The sequence below is a fragment of the Phasianus colchicus genome, chromosome 9, assembly GCF_987193195.1.
Source record: "Phasianus colchicus chromosome 9, bPhaCol1.hap1.1, whole genome shotgun sequence".
NCBI classification, from domain to species: Eukaryota; Metazoa; Chordata; class Aves; order Galliformes; family Phasianidae; genus Phasianus; species Phasianus colchicus.
This window is the reverse complement of record NC_143444.1, coordinates 12,589,122-12,599,791: the sequence shown is the minus strand read 5'-3', so window position 1 is coordinate 12,599,791 and position 10,670 is coordinate 12,589,122. Positions and strand designations below refer to the sequence as shown.

Genomic DNA, 10,670 nt, shown 5'->3' with positions numbered 1-10,670 from the left:
GCTGCATTTAATAACTGTACGATAAACATAGCACGTAAATAAACTTTGCAATATAAATATAGCATAACTGCAGTCTTCCCTCCTCAACCAAAAATAATCAGAAACCAGAACCAAAAAACCAGAACCAAAAAGTTTTCAAAAATTACTGTCTCCATCCTAAGGTAAGCAGAATTACCTACATACAAAAACTGAGTCACTTGTTTTTTGTCAGCTGCTTTTCTTAGATAAAAACAGGGGTCACATTAAGGTTTTGCTTTGAAGAAATGTTTGTTCAAAATATTTTACAAAGTCAAACATGTAGAAGATACATATATATGTATACACAGCATATTTGCAGATATATATGGATAAATATGTTGGTTGCACCAGAAGCAACATCTTCTATTGATTTCCATGGAAACTACAAAGAGCACAATAACACTATCGGATAGAGCAAATCCTCAGCTATAAACACTATTTTTCAACATAGATTGCTGTGCATTTTCACCAGTGATGAACAAGAACCTGCATGCTGTGCTTGTAACAAACTGCACCAGCAGAAGTGACTCACTTTCACTGTCACCACCGCTGAAATGCACCACCCACCACCTCACTGTGCTCACACCTACAGTTTGGTCTCCATAAACATTCAGCAAGCATTGATGAATGTCAGTGGGTGCCATTTTTACACATGGAGGAATTCAATGACTGCCCCTCTGCTGCCATCTGTCACGTGGTAACAAAATGAAATGGAATATTGGTGGGAAATTTCAACCTCTACTGCCATACCACCAACAATGTCTTTGACATTGTGAGCCAACATAATAATATAGAAGGTATTACTTTCAGAGCAACTGTTACACATCCTTTATAAATACAATAGTTTTCATTTAGAAGAATCACTAAAATAAGGTTAAATTTGTTAGATATGTAGTGGGCTGAAGTACCAATGAGTACACGACTTCACAACCCTCTTAACCAAGATGTGAAGCAGAGCCATGTCTCCTGCTATACCCACATCCTGTGGTTTCCTGGACACCCTCAGCAAGGACAGGAAGCTCCTCCAAGAAAGCTCAGATACCACCCAAAAACATCATGGGGACAACAAAGATAATGAACATCCTCAGACTGCACAGTCACACCAAAGAAGAACAACTCTCTAAAAGTAGAGAATATTGGAACTTTAATATAAACTGAGGATTATTTTGTTTATTTTTATTAGAATAATAGGAAGTTGTTATTTTTAATATCTAATCTATGTCAACATCTCCTTTGGTGAACTTCCATGCCAGTATTGCATTAAGTGCAGCTTTCCTGTTTAGCAATCTCTTGCAAGTTAACTAAATGCCTTGCAAAAATCATTTCAAAAGTAGCTTGCAAAGTATTAAAGACAAAAGATAAGCATTAAACAGATGACATCTTCTACAAATCCATTGTAATCCGCTGGTTAGGGTTTTATATTTCTGATGATAAATTATTCAAGTTCTTTTATGATCAAGATTAAACATTAGGATTAGTACTCTCTGTTACGGATCACATCTATTTTCTTTATTTGTCCCAACCCATGTTAGCAAAGCAAACAGCTTTGAGGAATGGCTGCCAGAGAGATGCCAATGCACACCACTCCATCCTTCAGCATCAGCACCACGCTTCAGGAGGAGGCTGCCCCACACCAGCACGCCTGCCACATCTCCACAGTGCACTGAGCGCAGTGCCTCTTCCAGCTCCCTCCCTGGCAGCTGTTTAACCTTTTTCACACGAGAGAGTGTGTGCCTGCAGCAAGACCTCGCACAGCCCCAGAAAGGAAAGCACTGCCATCTATCAGGTCTGAATCGGACCCTCATACAATTGGCTTTAAGGTCCAAAAGATATCTATGAGATCTGTCTACACAATCTCCTTTTCTGATTACATGCACGGGATGAAAGTGACAAGTGATGCTGCCAGCACTTGAGAGGTCAAACAGGGAAACGGGTTTGGATTGACATGAGAGTTCTAACTCCGGCCGACACCACTGTTCTTCTCAGTCACAGTAAAAACACCTGGACATGGAAGTCCCTGAGCCCAGCTGTTGCCATTCCCATACAGAGCCCACATGCAGTTTTTTCCAAAAGTGACCCAGCACTCAGACAAAAGCAGGCAGCATTCAGCTGCAGGAGATGGGAAACTGGTTAGCAAAACGCAGCACCACTGTTCTTGCTGCAGATGAGTTTTGTACTTCCACACCTGAGGCTTGCTCTCCACGTGAGTTACTGAATCTGCACCTATTCTTCTAAGGACAGATTGAAGTAACCAGGCTCGTCGTCATAAACATAGAGAAACGCTAGCAATAACAGCCAACATTCAAATAGCTTCTAAATCCTATGTTTTGCAATCTAAAATCACTGAGACACTTCTGTTATGCAGGCATCAACTCCAAGAAGGTGGAGGGGCTGAATCCACAGCTTCCAGATGCCTCACACAGACCGCCCACAACAACAGCTGTGACAGAAAATGAGTGGTCAGTGGTAAGACACACAGGTGGCCCCATACTGGGCAGCTCACAGAACAAAACACAGGCATTGCCAGTTGGCTGAGCACATGCCAGTGTTGCAATGCCAGGCATCAGCCTGAGTTTCTGTTCTTCCCCTATAAGCAGCCTGGTGCTCCCCCAGCAGCTCAGCAGCACTCTGTCCCACTGCATGGAGCCTCTGCATGCAGCATTAAGGAGGCAGCACCAACTGCAATCCCTCTGAGCTTCTGATGGAGCTTTTAGTGGGTTACCAAGAGCTTCTGAGCAGAGCTGATGAGCGTTACTGACATCTGATCCACCACATTCAATCTGAAAAAAAATAAAGATGTAGCTGAAAGGAAGAGACTTGGCTCTGTTATCAGTGAGCCAGCAGCTACTCCATCTCTGCCTGGGGCAGCATCATGCACCTTCTCCTTCTTTGACAGACTTCGTAACTAGACATGAAAACATGGTTCACTGAGAAAGGTCTGACAGATGTCAAAAACAGCACAAACCAAGGCAAAAGCTGTGCAATCTGCTTCCCATGAGGTCCCTTCACCTCCACCCTTCTCTTTCTCTGGTTTTATTCCTCAAAAAGCACAGTAAAAATCCCCTGACTGTTCTCAGATTGTGCAGCAGAAAACAACATCAGAGCATGGAGCAGAGGAACTGTAGCTCTATTTTAGAGGATAATACATAAGGGCCACAGGAGGTTCAAACAGCTCAGCTAAGCAGTACAGACAGCAGCATTCAAGCAGGCTGCACAACCACAGGCTGCATGCTAATGCCCAACCTGCTCTGGCAGCTCATGCCTCTAAGATCCCTGAACCACTGCCTCACAAGTACAGAGAGAATCAGCTTGTGTTTCTGTGAGGTCTGAGATCCTACAATGCACCAAACACACCAGTATGCTGACACATGCTATCTTGACAAAACTCACAACTCAGAGCTCAGCAGACTCCAAGTCACTCTCATAAAGTTAGCAGCCTCTGAAACTTCAGCATAAGTTACGCTTGGCATTCTTTAGAACCGTAGCAGCCAACCACAAGCAACTTGCAGGATTTCTATTTATCACATTGTTTATAACAATTTTGAAATTTTCACTGAATGATTCTTTCTGTAAGAAACCACCTCCTCTAATCTAAGAAGCTTTTCATCAAACCCCACACAACCCCACTAAGACAGTCCAGTCTTGATCTTGCAGAAAGCAATGGTACCAGAAGGGCTGGTTTAGCCACTATAGGTTTGATCCAGCAGCAGTTCCCCCCATTTTCAGAGTGAAAGCAGCACAGGGCAGAAACACGCCACTGGTAAGGGCAGAAACACGCCACTGGTAAGGGCAGAAACACGCCACTGGTAAGGGCAGAAACACGCCACTGGTAAGGGCAGAAACACGCCACTGGTAAGGGCAGTGTGCAGCACAGTGCAGTGCACGTGCCCTGAGCGTGCAGCAGGGATGCAGACAGGAGGCTCCTCTTAACTGGGAAATGGTTCCAGCATGCACACATTGCACGTATTAAGCTCCAGTTCAAAGTGTACATTATAAGTACTTCAAGATCTAAAATTCTATTTCATGGTTTTAAATAAAGAACTAAATATGGATCTTAATGATTCTCAAACAGCCCTAAGCAAGGAAGACAGAACATTTTGATACTCAAAGGCATGCCACTATGGTTTTATTCATCATAAATAAAAATAAAGCTGATGATTGTCTTTGCACATGACATTAAACCTCTAACCAATGTTGATTCTACCAATTAGCAATCCAAATAATACTATGTAATATCAAGAGGACACCCTACTGGTTCATTAAAGCAAAACTAAATCTATTTCTATCATTTTTATCCACTCTAAGTAGGGCAGGAAACCACTTGCAACAGTTCATATGGAAATTATTTATAGCTTTTCAAGCTCAAGTAAAAATGGGTCAGTTCAGAAGCGATTCATCCATCTATAACAAAGACATGAAGCAGGGCTCTAGTACAGTTAAGCAAGGCCTGAGTCTCTAAAGGAGCTTGAATGGTATAGACCCAGGAGAACCTCTCAAAATCCATTCCATTTGGAAACACGTCTCCCTGTGCTGTTAGTGTGTTGCCTCTGCACGCGCAACTGAAACAGGCACTGGAGCTCCCAAGCACATTAGAACATCCATCACGTCCTCCCAATCCAACACAGCTATGCCAGAACACCCAACGTGCCCTTCCCATCCAACACAGCTACAGAGACACCCGTCACATTGTTCCAGTGTAATGGTGCGTTGGATTGGAACGGTCATCTCACCCTTCTAACCCAGCACAACTACACCTGGAGATGCATCACACCCACCAGATCCAAGGCAGCTACACCAGGACAGTCATCACACCTTTCTGATTCAACACAGCAACACCAAGAGAGTCATCCCAGCCTTCCAGTGCAACACAAGTACACTGAGACATCCATCACGCGCTTCCAATCCAACACAGCTACACTAGGACAGCCACCAAGTCCTTCCAATCTAACACACGTACACCAGGACACCCCTCACACCTTTCTGACCCAACGCAGCTACAGCAGGACAGTCATCTCACCTTCCAATACAGCACAGCAGCGTGGGGGTTAGGTTTCCACCCTAACCCGCTGAACTACAGCTGGTACTTTTTCTCTCCCTACGGTGCACACAGAGAATGCGTTGGCAGCGAAACATAGTTGCCAGAAAAGGAAATTAAAAAGTAACAACGCGCGAGTAAACACGGACAAAGAACGCTTCCCACAGAAGTATCTTTCACCTCAGCTTTTCTGCCGTGAACGGCAACTCTCATTTTGACACGTTTCACGACGATGCGAAACGGTGCGAGGCGTCCCATTCCCAACGCGTTGGAACCCACGAAAGCCCCGAGGCTCGGCTTCCATCCCAACACCCGTCGCATCCCCGGCGGGGCGGAGGCGTGCAGGGGGCGGCAGGAGAGCCCAGAGCCCCGTCACCGCTACAGCCTCACCTCGGCGCCGGGCTGCCTTTGTGAGACGGCAACAAAACAAGCAGTCCTGACCAAAAAAAAGCATCTAAAACCGGATGAATTTCGAACTATGTTATTATGTAACCAAAACATCAGCTGGAAGAGTCGACCACGAGGCGTCGGACTCCCGCGGTGCCGCGGGCTCCCGGTCGCGCTGCGGGGCAGCGGGGACAGGAGAGGAGCGCCGGCGGCACGAACCTGGTCCCCGGCCCCTGAGGGCCGCCCCCCGCCCGCTCCGAGCACCGCGGGTGCCCACAGCCTCCCGCCCCCTCGCACACCTGGGCAAATCCCGAAGAAAGACACAACAAGGAGCTATTGAGGCGATGAACCGCCCGTGGCGATCACCGGCGCGCGGCGAGCACAGAAGCGCAAAGCTGCGCTCGCTCCTCGCCGCAGGGCTGAGGGGAACTTCCCCTCGGCGCCGCACCGCCCGAGCGGGGCCGCCCCGAGACCCTCCGAGCTCAGCCCCGGCTCCCTCGCTCCGAGCGGGGCCCAGCAGCGGGCAGGGAGCGGCGGCGGCGCTGCCGGGCGGCGCCGGGAGCCTCGCACAAAGAGCGCGGGGGCACCGCGACCGCGGACACGCGCGGGGAAGGGGGCGCGGGACGGGGACGGCCCCACGGCCTCACCTGGGACATCTGCGGGCGCAAGTTGATCTCCTTGAGGTTGATGGAGTGGCTGCGCAGGTTGTTGAGCAGCTGGCACAGCAGCACGCCATCGCGCAGCGTCTGCGCCAGGTCGAAGACCTGGGCCGTGTCCCAGGTGACCCGGTGGTTGGGCGGCAGCACCTTGCAGCTGATCAGCCACTGCCCGCACTGCTTCCACGGCTCCATCGCCGCCACGCTGCGGCCGCGGCGGCCCCCGCTGTGCCCTCCGCCGCCGCCGCCGCGGCCGGCCCGGCCCGCCTCGCGCCGCCCCGCCCCGGCCCGCCCCGTCAGGCGGGGCCCCACCGCCCCCTCGCGGGGGCTCAGGTGCGTCCGCGCGCGATTCCGTGCCGGGTCCGGCTGTGCGCGGCCCCCGGGAGCGCGCCGGGTAAAGCAGCCGCGAGGCGCGGGGGGCGGCAGGTGCCGCTCAGCAGCTCCGGCAGCGCTGCTTTTCCAAGCTCTGCCCCGCGTTTCTATTTTGTACGTATCTTACATCATATTACAAAAAATAGCGCGACGAGCACTCAGGTAACTCCAAGTAAAAAATATGCCAAGAATTAAGTTACTAAAAATGACTTTAACCACTTCCATCTCTCCCCTCGCCCCCACCCCCACCCCCCCCCAAAAAAAACCCTCACACTACAACCACCACAGTTTGCATTGCTCTCCACGTCCGAATTTCTAAAGCTGTTCTTTTGGCTTCTTTAGCTGTGCTGGAAAGTCGCTTGCTCTTAAAAGAGGTCAGTTAACAAGATCCAAAAAAAAACAAAAAAAAACACACCACACAGCCTGGGGTGAGTGGAGTGAGAACATTTTCTGACAGAGAGCACAACCAGTACTGCCCACAGCTGCCCTCAATGTCCCAGCGCCCAACACTCACTGCGCAGCAAGCAACTGCCCCTAGAGCTGCTAGTGGTTACTCTAACAACAGCACCCATCTCCCATCTGCTAGGGATGCAGCCCACAGCATGATGAAGCCCTTGCACAACACATACATCCCAGCAGACTTAAGGTACTGCCTCACAATGCCACAAGCAGCAGGCCCACTATCCAGGCATCTCTCCAGGCAGGAAAGTCCTTTTACTTCAGATCAGGAGTGCAAGGTTACACAGCAAAGAACTGGCTCCACCACACTGCCTCCCCCACAGGAGCAATTCCCTGCCTGCATCAAAAGGGATTGAAGTTAACAACCCACCATGGTTTGGTTATCATCACCCATCAGATTGAACAGCAGAGCTGTTTGAGAATAAAAAACTGCCCAGGAGTAAGGCTTATTTATTTATCTGTGGCAAGTTAAACATCAAGTGGCAAGCAAGTAAACGCTGCATGGTGCCCACAGCCATCCTCCTCAGGCCCGCAGCAGACATAACACTGACAACAAACCAGAGCACAGCAAAGCAAACAAGCCAACACAAGAAACAAAGCTATGTGCACCACATTACACAGCATCCACAGCCTGGCCCCAGCCAGGCTCAGCAGCACAGCAGCAGCTGAAAGCAGCATGGAGTGAGAACACAGGGCACAGGAGAGCAAGCGTGACTCTAGGACACAGCAGCCACAGCAACAGCACCTGGGTGCTCATCTGGAACAAATCACTGCACTTGGGTAACGGGAGCAGTCCAAGCTTCAAACTCCAAGCTTTCCAGCTTGAGTTTTTAATTGTTTTTAACTACCATCTAACAAATCTGCTTTGTGGTCCCACACTGCTCATGAGCTCTTGCACTGTTTTTAAAGATTACATTTCACTCAAAATATAGGATAAAGCACAAGAAAGAATAAAAACACTCTCAGCCAGTGCCATCCCTTCAGATATGGCAAGATGATGGATTTGACCACGTTCAGGAATACTAATGGGAATTTGTTGAAAATAGAATAATAAAAGCCACCACCATGCCACAGCCACTCATTTGTACTGGGTGAAGCATCTCTGTGCTCACTGCCCATACCTGCACTGAGTGAAGCTTAGCAAAGGCACTTGAAGCTTGCTCTAGATTCATGTGGAGAAGAATCCACATCTCTACAGCAATCCCAGAAAGTCAGCTGCCTGCAGAGTTACATGGAGGAGAGGGAAGAAGGGGCAAAGCAGAGCTGTAGCCCAAACTCAAGCTCAGCACAGCCCTGCCAAGAGCAGCAGGCTGGCCACTGCTGAGGAACGAGATAGGCACAAGTTCACTGTTCTCCTCTTGAAATACTAACTTCAGCCTACTTCAATTTCCTACATTGTCCACACTGGAAGTTTGAGCTATTTCCTCATTCTCCAGTACCAGACCAGTTGGAGTGCCCCAGAGGCAGCAGGAGGAATGGGTTGGAAGCCATGGCAGCCATCTCCTCCACCAGCACAGACTGACACTCCCAGACCTTAACAGTGAGGGCTACATTTCAGTCTCTCAAAAAAGCCCAGGGTATTTTACATACTGCCTCCCCATGCCAGCCCCAGCACATTACTAAGCTATTCACTGAAGTGGTTTTGTCTTTAGATTCTTATAAAGAAACCAGTAACATTTTGGGCTTTCATTGCCGCATTCACAGCACTGCAAAGCAGCCACAGAAATCCAAAACTAAAAATAATTCCATAAAAAAAACAAGTCTGAAGGAGAACTGTACACAAAAGTGCACCCAAAAGGAGCTTTTGCATATTTTTTGTTTCCTTCCAGGAGACAACTGTCTCCTTGCTGGAGACATCACCATAAATTTGTTTTCTTTACTTTTTACCCTGTGCTGCATCCTGTGAAAGTGGCAGCTTTCCAGCTCCTCCCTTGTTATTTTATTGAGAGAAACTCGATTTGCTTTATAAGCTATTGGTTCTGGCTCTTAAGGTTTTCCTGCCTTCTGACGACAGCTCTGAGCACACTGTTGAATAATACAGAAAGTGGTGCAAGCTGAAGCGAAGCGCTGCCTTCATTCGTGGGTGCTAAACGCCCGCACGCTGCCTGAGCGCTGAGCTCGCACTCCACATGTCTCAATTAGACCCATTTCATTATACTGGCAAGAAAACGCAGTTACATGCAGGCTGCAAAAGTATAGAAATACACAGTCTTTGTTTCAGCCATTCATATCACTGTCCTGCTTGGAAATGCATTGGGCTAATGCGGCTCCTGGCCAAAAGCTTCCCTTGAGCTGTGCTTTTTTTTTTTTTTATCTGGAAGTGAATAATCAGGAGGTGGCCAGTGTCCAGCATTTCTCAAGTAGCCTGCTCACCTCGCAGCAAAAGAAAATAAGGCTGAGATCGCTGACCAGCACTCTTCAGTAATTGGCCTGCCACTGAAATGGATGTGGATCAGGAGCTCTGGGTGCACCAGGCTGTGTCCAACAGCCCTTGGTTCCGGCTTCAGGACTGCTCTGCTAACTTTGTGGCAGAAAGCAAACAAGTGCTGCTGCTTTTAATTGATCGGTTCTTAATTATTTGTTAACGTTACCATGAAAAGCCTTAAGCTGCATTGGATAGGTAAAAACAAACAAAAAAAAAAACTTCTAAATTAACAAATCAATCTGACTATAAGCGTTACGATTTGCTTTAAAAACCTAACTCAAGTTTGCATAGAAATAATCATAGTGGTTGAAATCCATGTGAAACACCGAAAACAAAAAAATCATAAGTAAAACAAGCAGCTGGAAGGATGCATGGGACTGAATATAACAAGAACTAGGACTGCATTTACCTTTCAGTGGAGACCTGAGGTATGTGGGCCGTCAGTAAGTAGATAGTAATAAACTAAGAGAAATTCTAAGAGCCAGCTAACACCAAGAGAACACCAAGATTCCTGGTTTATTATAAAATTGCTTCAATGTGCAGAATGTGTTTGCACGTTTGAGGAATCTATGAGTCATATTGCAAGGGAATAGCCATCTAAACCAGTCAATGTCAAAATAAGATGTTAAGTTAGCTGCCTGGATCCAACAGCTATCTGCCAAATTATCAACTTAAACCATCATTTTCAACTCTACTTCCCCCTCCAGATATTTGCTTTCTATTTAAGTCAACAGAAGTCTGTCAGATTATAGTAGGTCCCAAATACAGTATTTACTGTGTAGATACTCACATATAACCCTTCTAAAAATATTCATACAAAGGGACTAAAAATATGTCGCCTCTTTGACCTGAGAAGAGAAGGATGTAACTGCCAACATGCAGTCATTACATTCCTCAAGTCTTAGTAGATCCAGCTCAATTTCCTTAGACTCCGTTGATGTCACTAAGCAATATGTACCTTCCTTATCCTTTCCTTTACTCTATCTCCATTTCTTGTCTTCAATACATTGTTCTCAACAGTCTCATCTCGTTACTTAATGCAAAGTCAGATCAGATGACAAGGTTATGGGATAATGAAAATACCTCTTTTCACTCAACACAGAGGGAAAGGAGATGCTGACCAAAGTAGTTTCCATGATCCCAGCTGACAAGGAAGCAATACATTTATGAAAGGTTGAGGTGACCAAGATACAAATGCAGAAAGCTAGAAACCAGCAGGAAGAAAGCCCTAAAACACAGAAAAGTACTTTTTGTGTGCTGTTTGTGCATAGTGTTTGTGTGTTTGTTTCCATAGTTTGTACAAAACCCAGAATCCAGA

At 47.3% G+C, this 10,670-nt stretch overlaps 1 protein-coding gene across 5 annotated transcripts in view; it reads right to left on the bottom strand.

Moving 5' to 3' along the window:
- VAV3 (vav guanine nucleotide exchange factor 3) overlaps positions 1-10,670 on the bottom strand; it is a 195,211-nt gene that overhangs the window by 153,377 nt on the left and 31,164 nt on the right. For 3 of the 5 annotated variants that reach the window (XM_090146215.1, XM_031595857.2, XM_090146210.1), the window contains exon 1: positions 6,088-6,349. The exons of 1 other annotated variant lie outside the window; for it this stretch is intronic. In XM_090146215.1, coding sequence (XP_090002341.1) covers positions 6,088-6,291 — 204 coding nt within the window. In that variant the 5' untranslated portion in view covers positions 6,292-6,349. Of the gene's footprint in view, positions 1-5,739; positions 5,953-6,087; positions 6,350-10,670 lie in introns of those variants that run through there. One more of the 5 variants, XM_090146212.1, reaches the window with a different exon arrangement.